The 14,539-nt window shown below is 39.1% G+C and overlaps 1 protein-coding gene across 4 annotated transcripts; it reads left to right on the forward strand.

The window, feature by feature from the left end:
• The first annotated feature begins 642 nt into the window (after nucleotides 1–642).
• On the forward strand, nucleotides 643–11,006 carry LOC146678166 (adhesion G protein-coupled receptor G1-like). 4 transcript variants are annotated; one of them, XM_085411872.1, is made up of 13 exons: nucleotides 643–778; nucleotides 884–919; nucleotides 1,057–1,108; nucleotides 4,079–4,163; nucleotides 4,366–4,473; nucleotides 5,466–5,627; nucleotides 5,705–5,762; nucleotides 5,853–5,944; nucleotides 6,791–6,909; nucleotides 8,415–8,692; nucleotides 9,609–9,711; nucleotides 9,838–10,172; nucleotides 10,263–11,004. In XM_085411872.1, the coding sequence occupies exons 1-13, from the start codon at nucleotides 721–723 to the stop codon at nucleotides 10,307–10,309; spliced, it is 1,533 nt and encodes a 510-aa protein (XP_085267998.1). In that variant the 5' UTR covers nucleotides 643–720; the 3' UTR covers nucleotides 10,310–11,004. The 4 variants fall into 4 exon arrangements, with proteins under 4 accessions (XP_085267998.1, XP_085268074.1, XP_085267920.1 ...); XM_085412029.1 differs by having other exon boundaries at nucleotides 705–778; nucleotides 857–919; XM_085411948.1 differs by lacking the exon at nucleotides 1,057–1,108 and having other exon boundaries at nucleotides 10,263–11,005.
• The last annotated feature ends 3,533 nt before the right edge of the window (nucleotides 11,007–14,539 follow it).

Consider the following 14,539-nt stretch of genomic DNA (forward strand, 5'->3'; position numbering starts at 1 on the left):
GGGAGTATGGGGTATTCAGTCCACTGTTACAGACAGTCTGGTTCTTATAGAGCTGCAGACAAACACTATATACTGGAATACAGATACCTTCAAAAATCTGGATTTATTTTCATGTATTGCCATCTTTAGAAAAATGACAAGATGCGAGTTCAGGTTTCACTTCCTTGATAACTTATAATTCTCAACATTTCTTGACAATTATGGTTTAACGTATTCCTATCTGCGTATATGTAAAGCAGTAACATTAGAGTAATTCCTTTTCTTCAAAAAAAACTAATATTCATTATTCAGTTACATTTTTTGTTTCTGTGTAAGTGTCAATTAATTTTTTTAAATGGTCAAGACTAGCTTCAAACCAGTTAAAGCTCTGAAGCTTGTTTTGGTTAAAGCAAACTAAAAGACCATGATGTGGTCTGGCATCATGGTCTTGGCTGGTTAGTCATGTTCTAATGCTTTTTCACAGTGTGTCAGTCTATGTTTACAATGAAATTTTCAGTGGAAATTTAAACCAGCAGCTTCAAATTGCTCAGTCATGACATCTTTGAAAAAAACCCAAAACATTAGCCATGAATCACTTCCTCCTCTGACCTCTGAACCACAGCTCTGCTAAGAATGTGTGAAATTCTCAGCTCACTTGGTTAAGCACACTTCAACCTGGTAGGGCAGCACATTGAATGGTCCTCTTACAGCATAGAGCTATTTGTGGACGAGTGAGACACGATGTGGATTACACTTTTTCTCGTCAAAATCATCTGTTTTTCTATGTCCCAAGCTGTTGGTGAGTAATCTTACGATGTAATTGCTGATATGTTTACAGTTGTTTCCTTATGAGATGAGTAACACTAACTGTAAACAGCCCCTTAAAACACTTCTCTACTACCAGGTGGCAACAACAGTTTCACAACGCAGAAGCCACTAAGTAAGTACTGACCAAACAGCCGAACATCTTGCCTTTCATTTGTCTCTGAATTCAGACTTCAAAACTGTATCAACTTCAAATCTTGTATGACTGTTATTTTCTGATTCCTTCACTTTCTGTTTGCTTCACTTTGACAGGGTGTGAAGATGTCCTGCTTCACTGTACACAAAGTAGTCTTTTTTGGACACGGTAATTTAAATGATGGACATCTAAACACTCCTGTTTTGGATAAGTTGCATTGTTGTACTACATGAATGAATTAATGTGGACACTATTTGCTGTGGATAAATGCTGGATTTGACTTAACGTGACTGTCAAAAAGAGAAACACAGATATACATAATAAATTTTGTTTATGGAATCAGACATTAAACCTATTGAAATTAAGATGAACAACATGTTCATATCTAGATTGTCATCATTTATGTGTTTTGAAATATCTGCCTCAGCTAAAGGCTACGTCCACACTAATACGTTTTCGTTTGAAAATGCATCGTTTTCTCTCTGTTTTGGCCTCCCGTCCACACTGAGACGGCGTTTTTGCTGATGGAAAACGCAGCGTTTTCAAAAAGTTCTTGAAAATGCATATATTTGAAAACGGTGCTTTCACGTCGCAGTGTGGACAGCAAAAACGCAGACTTTCTAAACGATGACACATGTTAGTCATATGATGCAGTCATGTGACCAATTAAACTAAGATAGCGGAGGGCATTATAGAGCAGTTGTTTTCTATTGCTCTCAATTTTGACAGCCTTATTAAAGATTAATATCAGTTTGTACATGCTCCAGAGACCTTATTTAATTCTCACTCGCTTTTGCATCTTTGTACTTTTGTGTTACTCGCAGCAACAACTCCACCTCATTGTTAGTCCATTTAAAAAACTCTGTGCTTTTCCTAAACATTTTGCCGCGACATTTCAAAGAGCCTGAAACTAAATAAACGGCAGACAGAAGTGAGGCAGGTCGAATCTTCTTGTTTCACGCATGCTCAGTACTGGAATGTAAGCGTTTTTGGCCGTTACAATGTGGACACGCAACTCTGTGAAAACGACTGAAAACGCTAGTGTGGACGCGGAGCATTTTCAGACAAAAATGCCGTTTTCAAATCTATCCGGGCTAGTGTGGACGTAGCCAAAGAGTACTCCTGAGAGTGTTAGTGCCTTTCAGAGTCATAAATGATGCTATCCAACTGCCTGTTAGGGTACCTGGGTGGTCGACCCACTGTTTGTCCAGCAATAAAGCAAAGTTTGAGTTTACTTCCGCCTCTTTGAGTCTGCATATTGGGTCCCCAAATCTGCCTGCCACACACAGCCACCATGACACTGACTTTTACTAAAAGCTGACAGTGTCATTTGGTGTCAGTGCGCGGCTTAAATCACCAGACTGTCATGCAGGAAAATGGGGTTTGTGTGCTTTTAGAGAACTTCATGGGGTTTTTTTTTTTTCTTGAACTTTTGGAATTCGGAACATATTCCATTAAACAATGTGTTCGATCAACTTAGTAGATCCATGTTTATGTTTATCATATATACACTACTAGTCTGTTTACTTTTTACATCGTACATACATATTGAAGATATCAAATACCCAATTTCCTTGCGGGCCAACCTTCGGGATCAATAAAGTTTATTGAATTGAATTGAATTGAAATATATAAAGCAAGATATATGGAATTATGCAGCAAAGAACAAAATGACAAAATGACTCTAAATATGTCTTATATTTTAAATTCCTCAAAGTAGCCACCCTTTGCTTTCTTGACAGCGCTGCAAACCCTTGGCCTTCTGTTAATGATCTTAATGATGTAGTCACCTGAAATGGTTTTCACTTCACAGGTGTGCTTTGTCAGGGTTCATTTGTGGAATTTCTTGCCTTCTTAGTTGGGATGGGACCATCAGTTGTGTTATGCAGAAGTCAGGTTGGTACACAGCTGACACCCTGTTTCACAACATATGTTAGAATTCGTATGATGGCAAGAAACAAACAGCTAAGAGAAACAGCAGTCCATCATTGTTTTAAGAACTGAAGGTCAGTCAGTCTGGGAAATTGCTTAAACTGAATGTGTCCAAGTGCAGTCGTGAAAACCATGGAGTGCTGCCATGAAATTGAGGACTGCCACAGGTAACGAAGACCAAGAGTTACCTCTGCTGCTGAGGATAAATTCATCCAGTCACCAACTTCAGAAATTAACAGCACCTCTGATTAGAGCCCAGATAAATGCCACACAGAGTTCCAGTAGCAGACACATCTCTACATCAACTGTTCAGAGGAAACCACGACTAAGGAAGAGCAACAAGCAGAAGAGATTTGTTTGGGCCAAGAAACGCAAGGAATGGACAGTAGACCAGTGTAAATCTGTGCTTTGGTCTGATGAGTCCAAATTTGAGATCTTTGGTTCCACCCGTTGTGACTTTGTGCAATGCAGAAAAGATGAACAGATGGTATTTGCACGCATGGTTCTCACCATGAAGCATAAAAGAAGAGATGTAATGGTGTGGGGGTGCTTTGCTGGTGACACAGTTGGAGATTTATTCAAAACTGAAGGAACACTGAATCAGCATAGCTACCACAGCATCCTGCAGTTGGACCATCATTTATTTTTCAACTTGACAATGACCTCAAACACACCTCCAGGCTGACCAAGAATGAAAGTGATGGAGTGCTGCGCCAGATGACCTGGCCTCCACAGTCACCTGATCTAAACCCAGTCGAGATGTTTTAGGATGAGATGGACCTCTGGGAACTCTTTCAAGTCTGTTGGAAAACCATTTCAGGTGACGACCTCATGAAGCTCAGTGAGAGAATGCCAAGAGTGTGCAAAGCAGTAATCAAAGCGTGGCTATTTTTAAGAATGTAAAATATAAAACATGTATTGACTTTTTTCACACTTTTTTGTTTTCTACATAATGCCATGTGTGCTCATTTATAGTTTTGATGCCTTCAGTGAGAATCTGCAACATAAATAGTCGTGAAAATTAAAACAAACCAGTAAATGTGAAGGTGTGTCCCAACTTTGACTGGTAGTGTTTATCAATATTTGCAGGTAATATATTATCTGATTATTGTAATGGAAACGTCACCTTCAGTATATATTCATAGATTTAGTTGTGCCATTTGTTTCAGATCAGTGAATACTTATATAGTGAGTATATCTTTGCAGGTGTTATGAGGAAAGAACTGCAGCCTGTGAACTCAAAAGGCGTATATTCGGCTTCAGTCGTCAAACCGTGGACTCATCACTAGAGGTGAGCACATTTTTGGGGGGTGAGTTTGTTGTTTTTATAATATCTTTTCTTGAAAGATCTATAAATACCTGAGACAAGGAACAAGGTGCAAGCAAAGGTAACTTTTATAAATTATAACCTGTGTTATATATATTTGTATTGATATACTGTGGAGGATGTATGCATTCAGATCTTTTTTCATGCTCTTGTTTGTGCTTTTCAGGGTGATATGAACCCTACATCTCACCACAGAATTCACATCCCATCCTCAGCTTTCAAAGGAGCTGCCACCACAGTGATGGCTTCTGTTATCAACAGCACTTATTTTAAGGTAAGTAGAACCTTAAGAGAGAACCTTAGTCCCATCATACCGTAAGAATACATAATTTAAGTATTGTCTTTCATAGAAACATTTTGCATCAACTTTTTTTTCCAAAAATTTTGTTTATTTACTTTATATCCTCTGTCCCTTGAAGTGGAGATCAGGTCTTGTTTGATTGCAGAATGATATGATGGCTGAGCGAGGCAGAAAGGATTTTACTCAGAGCTGTAGAAGTTTATTTATAGCTGTCAGAAGGTGATGTGGAAGAAAGCCAGACGTTAGAGACACAAAGGTGAAAGTTCAGATGGAGGATGGCAGCTTTTGAAAAGCCTGAGCAGGGGCAAAATGACAACATCCAAAAGTCCATTATGGCTTTGCAAGATAGGGCGCTAAAGTTGTAGGATTTGGATTCTCAACAGGACACTGCCCTGCAAAACGAATCATCTTTCCATGGCATCCTTGTTGCATTCTCTTTAAGAGTCCTCACTTTTCAGAGGGCTTTATTATTTTCTCACGCATCAGTAGGAATGGAAACTTATAAGAATTTAGCAATGCTGATTCCATTATCAATAATTTTTACCCACTCGATTGCTTATTGATGCTCATTAGGTTCTCGTGGGCTTTGCTTTAAGAGTCACCACCAGCTCCAAGCAGCATGTCAAAGATATGCAAATGAATTGCATGCTGTGAGCTATTTCCCCTCTTTGTTGTTATCAGAATTGGGGTCTTTTAAAAAGCAATGTATTACACATTGAACAGGATACTTTTCTTCAAAGTAACGCAGTACGCTACTTAGTTACATCTAGGGCAACATAATTCATTATACTACTCCTTACATTAGGAGTAGTATATATACATACTCCTTTCTCTGTAAAATGGCCCAAAATTCACTCTTTCATAATTACCATTTCATAATATAAACCTACAGCCTACAGTCCCACACACAACAAAAATCCCATTTTCAACACTAACATTACTGTCATGTGTCTGCCTCATTGCAGCTGAGTCCTCCTCAGAAAAGTAGATTCCAATTCCACCGCAGAGAAGGCACTGTGCTCAGAGGATTAGTCCTCGCGGTGAAGGCAGTTAACATGACAGAAAATGGTGAAATCATCAGAAATCTCTTACAACCCATCATGTTATTCTTCAAACACAACAAAAAGGTAAAAATACAAACATAGTTGGGCTAACATCATATTTAGAAAATGGAATAACCTGTTTCCATCTTATTTTGATTTAGTCTTCACAGATTACAGATGGAACTTGTGTATTTTGGCAGGAATCAGACAATGGAACAGGTGCTGTTATCGATGTCATTGTTTGGTATTTTTATTTCTAAGTAAAAAGGTGACGCACACTTACTTGCTCTGATTTTTTTTCCTGTGTAGGTTACTGGAGTGTTAAAGGCTGCAAAACCAATAAAACTGAAGATGAATTTATTTGCAGCTGCGACCATCTCAGCTTCTTTGCTGTTCTTGTGGTAATATAATTTAACAGAAAATGATCAAACTTTGGTCATAAAAATATATTTTTGTCTTATTATTGTTTAGCAGCTGTAACTCGGCACAGCATATCAATTAGGAGACAAAATGCCATGTGTATAGCATTTGAGGGGTGACATATTTTGTATAATTAAATATACCAGAATAAATGAGAGGAATAGATTTTTTAATGCCAGCGTGAGCTAACTAGTGTATTACATATAGATTGTATAAAAGCAGGATGTAACCTGATATGTCACTCGTTAGTTTTGGAATCAGCATTTAGAAGCCTCAGTGTTAGCCGCCTTGAGGAAGAGAGGACAGCGGATGTTAGGAATCTTCATCAATAATCTGTATTGGTACATTGTACAGATACAGATATCTGCTTTTGATGACTTACGAAACAACAATAAAATACTGGAATACTTGTATTCTCTCACTAAAACTGAAGTACAAATTGTTTGACTGGGTTGTGTCACACCACATAGTATTTGTTAAATAATATCACTAATCTAAAGGTTAGCTGACAGTATTTAGCCAGAGCTGTTTATGCTAGCAAACATGTTACTCAAAGCTGGCGCATGCCTGACTTTGAGCCTCTCGTTATAACTACAATTATAACTCTATTACAATTGTAATAAATAGGATGAAATTATCTATAGAACCTCAAAACTATTTTTGTACTAAGCTGTAAACTTGATTGTTAATATCATTATGGCAATTTTAACCTTAGTAATTAACTTGCTTTTGGGGGAACTGCAGTGTTTAGCATGTCTACACCAGCTTCTTGGTCACACTGGTACTTCCCTTATTTTTACATACGTACATATTGTCTTACGTTTCAGAACCCTGAGATATCAGTCACAAACTTGGAAGCGGAGAAGCTAAGCTACATCACTTACATTGGATCAGCACTTTCAGTCGTCTTCACATTCATCAGCCTGATTGTCTTCATTTGGTTACAGTGAGTGTCCTCATGTCCCGTGATGTGTCATATTTAAATATTGTAGAATATCTCTTTAGTTTAGCAGACGAGACATTTTTTTCATCCTTTCATCAAGGACCTAAAGTAATGTGTTCATACTAAGTGAATTACTGCCATCTCATTTCATAGAAAAATTACATTTTGTTTTGTTTTTTACTATGTTGTGAAAGATTAGACATTAGTTATTAAGCATCAGAAAACTAACTTGTCCCACACACTTAACATGACATTCATTGTGAAAGATTTCACATCAAGCATTTCATTCTGAGTGGCAAAAACCCAGGTCACACAAATAGCCAGGAAGCCCACCACAGTGTTTGGTGGCTAAGTAGATGGCTTGCCTGTTTCTGAGAACACTACTATGTTATGTTGCTAGGTTACAGCGCCTCTCACCACATGTTGCTTCATAGGACCTCAGTTGTTGCTCCAATTTTTGAAACTTTTTAAAAATAATGTTTGAACTTCCCTGCATGAATGCTTTTTTGCAAAACCTATTTAGTTTGTAAACCTAAAGAAATGCCTGGGTTTTTGCCATTTGCAGAGAGTAGGTTTTAGTTCCTTATAAATAAATTATTGTTCTCTCTTCTATAGTTTGACTTGTTGTCTGTGACACTGCACCCTGCTGATAGTAAACCACTTCAGCCCCCAGTCTAGTTTCAACACACCTATATGTCAGTATTGCGCAGCAGCTATAGCTATAGCTGATACTTTCGCTTTAGTTCATTGTAAATTTACATTGAACTTTGGCCACATCTCAATTTACCTTAAAGTATTTTACGGGGTTGGAAAGCTTTGAAACACTGTGAATCCTGACACCTATGTCAGTTGTTGTGAAAATGTTTATATTTAATGGCTCTTGCATGTGACGGTGCCAAAATGACATGGTTACCAAATCTGCTCCAAACTTCACGTTTGATAAGAGTCCAAGTGTGGAGACGTCTCTATGTCTTTTGGTCACAGATGAACGAACTACTGCATAGGCATAGAAACAAGAAATTGGGTACTTAAGTTGTAAACATCATTCAATGTTCATGAGATGTACAGGAAATTTTCATTGTGGGTTCTACACAGGACAAGCAACTCCTTCATGAAACTACCATGAAGAAATGTGTAAGCTATTCATGTGACAACAGGAAATAGCTTGACAGTAGCAACAGTTGGCCTCAGCTGTAGCACACTTTGACAAAGTGTGAAGACCCTATCATCACTGCTGCCAGCTTCAGTTTTTTGTCTTTTATTGTTTAATCCACAGGACCACGTGCCTCACTTACACATAGACAAGACATTTTATCTTGTATATTTAGTCTTATAGCCATTATAAACAAACAACAAGCTTATAATCTCTATTGGTGTAAAGTATGGAAAAGCATGAAAAGTATGAACAGATATTGAAACTGATTTTAAAATTAAACATCTAAAAATGCCAGATTATGTCTACTGTCTGCAAAACTGGTGATAAATAAATAATCCTGTTTCTCTTGTAGTCGGCGGTGTCCTGAGAAGGCCACAGGTCTGCACATGCAACTTACAGGGGCAATGTTCTGCCTCCACCTCAGCTTCCTGCTGTGCAGTTTCTGGGAATGGCTGAGGAAAAATGAGGACAGCTCAATTTGCCTGGTTCTTGGTCTCTTTCTGCATTGGTCTCTGCTGGCCACCTTGACCTGGAGTGCTCTGGAGGGGTTTCAAATCTACCTTTTGCTCATTCGGGTCTTTAACATCTATATCAGGAGATACCTGCTCAAACTCTGCCTGGTTGGATGGGGTTAGTGAAGTTTTGTTGGGACATTGTTTCTGTCAAATATGGAAAAAAAAAAAGAAAAACACTAATGAAGCAATAGTTCCAAGACAAGACTGAGGGCAATTAATATAGGCAAGGTAATTAATGATTTGAAAACAGGAGAGTAACAAGACAGCTGAATCTAATCTAACTTCTATCGTTATCCTTCTATCAAAAATGAGAAACTACCTAAACGGAAATACTGAGCACAAGTTGGGGTGAAACTCATAACAGTTGAGACCTGACAATAAAGAACACTAAGAAACCAAAAAACTGACAAATAACCTTAAAAACAAGTAGAATTATACAAAGAAAAATTCAGAAACAAGAGTATCCTGAGCTCTCTTTGGCTGTTGTTTGAATTGGTCACCTTTAAATTAAGAAAAAGTTATAGTGGGACATTTTCACACATTATCTACTAAAGCTGCTGAATGTTATTGACTTTTTTCCATTGTGTTGCAAATCACTTCCTCTCTCAGTTCAGCTTCTAGTCAACTGAACAAACTGACAAAGTCTGGCAGTTTAGAGATAAGAGGAATATGTAGATGGGGCTCAATCTCAAAATTTCTCAAGGTTGGTGATTTGTGTAGACTCGTATTATTGTTTTTTGTTTGTTTGTATTTTTTTCATGTAGAGCAATTTCTTTTTGAATAAATTAAATTAAGAGAAGCCACATTCCAGTGTTTGCGTTTTACCCGTACACACACAGACACTGGCAAGGTTCTTACACTGAAGCCCAGAACTTGGTGATAATCTAACATTCTCCGTATATCTTTTATTTTATGTTTGAGAAACTGCAATGGATATTGCAAATTTAAAAAAAAAAATGTTACATTTGATCTTATCTTGGTCTTTGTATCTAATGATTCAATTAAAGGTAATTGATCATTCTCTTGTCCAGGTTTTCCCACATTGGTCGCAACAATTTGTGGGATTTCAGGTGTTTATGGAAAGTACACTCTACAACTAAGGGAAACCAAAAATGGCAATTCAACAGCACAAATGTAAGAAACTCAGTGGTTTTGATTTTAAATATGTAATTAGCATGGTATTTTGATTATGCACAGATACATGCTGTTATGTTAAAGGAGCTCACTGTATTTTTTTATTTTATCTTTTTTAATGGGCAGGTGCTGGATTAGCAGCGACTTCCAATCAAAGTGTCCTCTAGTCAGCTACATCACTACTGTGGCCTTTCCTTTGTTGGTGGTCCTGTTCAATGCCTGCATGCTGGGGCTGGTTGTGTGTAAGATGCGGAAATTAAGAAGTGATGATAAGAAGATGAGCTTTGTAAGCAGCAGTGACTGGAAGGAGATAAACAAAGAGAAAAGAAAGAGGTTATGGAGGGACTGTGTCACAGTGCTGGGCCTCAGCTGTGTGCTGGGGTTACCTTGGGGGTTAGCCAGCACTACGTACGTTTCACTCACTGGGATCTACATATTCACCATTTTGAACTCCCTTCAAGGTTATTATGTGAATGATTCTTATATCAAATATGCACTGGACTTTGATCACTTGCAAGAAGAATTAACACTCGTTTTTCTTCTCTTCTCAGGTGTATTTATATTTCTTTGGTCTGTGGGTTTGGCCCGGAAGTCTTGATCGGGCTATGTTTCATTAGTCAGAGACTCTTCAAAAAATGTTGAACACCAGTTTCAGCAGCCAATAGCCAATAACAGCCAAGATGTATTATCTATGATGTATATTAGGTGTTGACTGTTGAATGAGTTTTTGGGTTTTTGTTGCTGTTTTGTTTCTTCTTTTATATGCAAATGTATATTTTCAAAAAATGCAGCTATGATTCTTATGGTTGTATTATTTTTAGTAGAGAAGGCAAAGATTCTCAACAATTTACTGATTCATAAAAGACAATTCATGTATTATGACTTAGGTAAGTTACTGTAGATGGAAACTTTTGTGCTTTCATAAAAACATTTGGTTTCACTGCAGGTCAGTCTCTCAGTGAACTATACACTTTCAGATATTTTTGTCTGGCTTTCTCACGTATGAGTCAAGTAGGAAAACTATGATTAAAATATTTTAATGCACAGCATCATTTCTACACACTTAAATGGTCTAAATGATAATTTCTGGAAACTATCATAAGGTTTAAAGTTTCATGTTAGTTTCTTGAGCTAAAATTGCACCTAACCTTTTGCTTTAGTGGTTTAGGTACAAAGATTGCTGTCAGTCCTTCTGTTTTAATCAACAGTACATCCTGAAACACAAGCCAGCCTATCACAGAGCCCACATACCCTCTCAGCAGCTGACTCAATGTGTATTAGTCACCTATAATTGAGGAGACTATGCAGACACGCCATGACTTTTTGCTACTGTACAGATGATTGTGAAGCATGAATGTTGCAACATAGCTCAGTGGTTAGTACTGTTACTGATGGAGTGTTTAACATGAAAAAATACTTTAATTGCTTTGGACTGAACTAACTTTTCAGTGAAATGGGGCTGCAGACATCATCTGATGTTATCTGACAGGAATTGAAACTGAGTATTGAACTATGAAACTCAATAACAGAGTCGCTCTAGAGTGACCCCTTGTGCACAATAATTGCAGCCTTTTTTTGTTTTATTCGTGGTTTTACTCATAGGCTGGTTGATTTACAACAGCACATAATGTGACAGATCCTCCAAAACACATGCAACCAGAGTAGCATTTAATTCAATTAAGCTGTAGTTATACATCCAGTTCATAAGAACATTATTCTCAAGGCACCTTACATAATAAGACAAAGACCCCAGGAAGGAAAACCACAACCATATGGTGATCCTTTATAAGCAGCACTTGGCCATAAAGGAAAGAGACAGGAACAGATCTTCAACACAAGCCATCTGCTTTTGTGGTTCCAGGTGAGGGGAAATAGAGGATAAATAAGAAGAGCACACAGAGATAAGGAGGGCACAAATTATGAGAAGAAGGCAACATTTTGTGGTAAGCAGCAGTGCCGTAAAACACATCAAGAGTGAAAAGAGTTTAACAGAGGAAGAATTCTTTTGTGCATCATGGGAAGTCCCATCACATCTGTCAAACAACTCACGGTTACAGCTGTTCAAAACACCACGAGGCTGGCTGACATGATTGTGATGGGCAAGCCGTGAGTGCTCAGACTGTGTTTATTGAACGCAATATGGATGAGATCTTGGCTCTGCAACGGGGAATTGATACAGGGAGTGCAGAATTATTAGGCAAATGAGTATTTTGTCCACATCATCCTCTTCATGCATGTTGTCTTGCTTCAAGCTGTATAGGCTCGAAAGCCTACTACCAATTAAGCATATTAGGTGATGTGCATCTCTGTAATGAGAAGGGGTGTGGTCTAATGACATCAACACCCTATATCAGGTGTGCATAATTATTAGGCAACGTCCTTTCCTTTGGCAAAATGGGTCCAAAGAAGGACTTGACAGGCTCAGAAAAGTCAAAAATAGTGAGATATCTTGCAGAGGGATGCAGCAGTCTCAAAATTGCAAAGCTTCTGAAGCGTGATCATCGAACAATCAAGCGTTTCATTCAAAATAGTCAACAGGGTCGCAAGAAGCGTGTGGAAAAACCAAGGCGCAAAATAACTGCCCATGAACTGAGAAAAGTCAAGCGTGCAGCTGCCAAGATGCCACTTGCCACCAGTTTGGCCATATTTCAGAGCTGCAACATCACTGGAGTGCCCAAAAGCACAAGGTGTGCAATACTCAGAGACATGGCCAAGGTAAGAAAGGCTGAAAGACGACCACCACTGAACAAGACACACAAGCTGAAATGTCAAGACTGGGCCAAGAAATATCTCAAGACTGGTTTTTCTAAGGTTTTATGGACTGATGAAATGAGAGTGAGTCTTGATGGGCCAGATGGATGGGCCCGTGGCTGGATTGGTAAAGGGCAGAGAGCTCCAGTCCCACTCAGACGCCAGCAAGGTGGAGGTGGAGTACTGGTTTGGGCTGGTATCATCAAAGATGAGCTTGTGGGGCCTTTTCGGGTTGAGGATGGAGTCAAGCTCAACTCCCAGTCCTACTGCCAGTTTCTGGAAGACACCTTCTTCAAGCAGTGGTACAGGAAGAAGACTGCATCCTTCAAGAAAAACATGATTTTCATGCAGGACAATGCTCCATCACACGCGTCCAAGTACTCCACAGCGTGGCTGGCAAGAAAGGGTATAAAAGAAGAAAAACTAATGACATGGCCTCCTTGTTCACCTGATCTGAACCCCATTGAGAACCTGTGGTCCATCATCAAATGTGAGATTTACAAGGAGGGAAAACAGTACACCTCTGAACAGTGTCTGGGAGGCTGTGGTTGCTGCTGCACGCAATGTTGATGGTGAACAGATCAAAACACTGACAGGATCCATGGATGGCAGGCTTTTGAGTGTCCTTGCAAAGAAAGGTGGCTATATTGGTCGCTGATTTGTTTTTGTTTTGTTTTTGAATGTCAGAAATGTATATTTGTGAATGTGGAGATGTTATATTGGTTTCACTGGTAAAAATAAATAATTGAAATGGGTATATATTTGTTTTTTGTTAAGTTGCCTAATAATTATGCACAGTAATAGTCACCTGCACACTCAGATATCCCCCTAAAATAGCTAAAACTAAAAACAAACTAAAAACTACTTCCACAAACATTCAGCTTTGATATTAATGAGTTTTTTGGGTTCATTGAGAACATGGTTGTTGTTCAATAATAAAATTATTCCTCAAAAATATAACTTGCCTAATAATTCTGCACTCCCTGTATACCTGATGACCAGTGAGGGACATTAGCCCGACTGCAAAATCGGATGCAGTTGTTCACATTAACCCAAACAACAGCAAGTTTATTTATTCATGCGGGTGGCTGTGGCTCAGGTGGTAGAGCAGATCAGACTGGAAGGTTGGTGGTTTGATCCTTGGCTTCCCCAGTCTGCATGTCAGATATCCTTGGGCAAGATGATGCGTTCATCGGAGTGTGAATGTGTGTGAATGTAGATTACTTTGTACTTGTGTTTAGAAGTGCTTGAATGGGTGGATGAGGCATGTTGTACACAGTGCTTTGAGTACTTGGGGAGAGTAGAAAAGCACTATATAAGAATCAGTCCATAATCATCTCCTTCACTCATTCGGCTCTGGAACAACAAATTCTTCTCCTTGATAACAGGACTCTGTTTTGACTCTCTGCCCCTATCCTTCAAGGACACCTGCATCAGCCGAGGACTGTTGACTTTTGCTTAACCAGGTGAAAGGACACACTCTCTCTCAAGCTGAACACAGGATACACACACACACACACACACACACATATGCATGTACACTGATGCAGATATCACCCCCCCCCCGTCCCCATTCCAAAGCCTCTGATGCTTGCTACCCACCTGATGCAGACGGTCCAGTCCAGCACTGGAAAAGGCTGCAGGACAACATGGCTGCTGTCTACACCGGATCATTCCTTACCCCATAGAAGCCTAGACTTCCCACACCCCACCTAACTCCTCCAACTCACATTCCCAGGCAGCTGAGAGATACAATCTCTAGTGAGTCCAGGGTCTGCCCTGGGTCCTCCTCCCAGTAGGATCATGATCTTGGAATGGGAAGTGCTGGTTCTCATTCCTGCTGCTTCACACTCAGCCACAAACTGCTCCATTCAAAGCAGAAGGTTACCGCACGATGAACACATCATCTCAAAAAACCCAAACAAAGACCCTCCACCACCTTGCCATGCTTAGATATTCTGTCCAACACCAACCGGAAACAAGTACAACTTACTACCAGTGATATGAACCGAGCTCTGGCTTTATTTGTACAGGGACAGAATGGTCTGTAAAAATGAGCCAGGCACCCCATTCTCCT

Source organism: Rhamphochromis longiceps, linkage group LG1 (genome assembly GCF_057381845.1).
Source record: "Rhamphochromis longiceps isolate RC_006_pf linkage group LG1, R_longiceps_female_GT1.1, whole genome shotgun sequence".
Lineage (NCBI taxonomy): Eukaryota > Metazoa > Chordata > Actinopteri > Cichliformes > Cichlidae > Rhamphochromis > Rhamphochromis longiceps.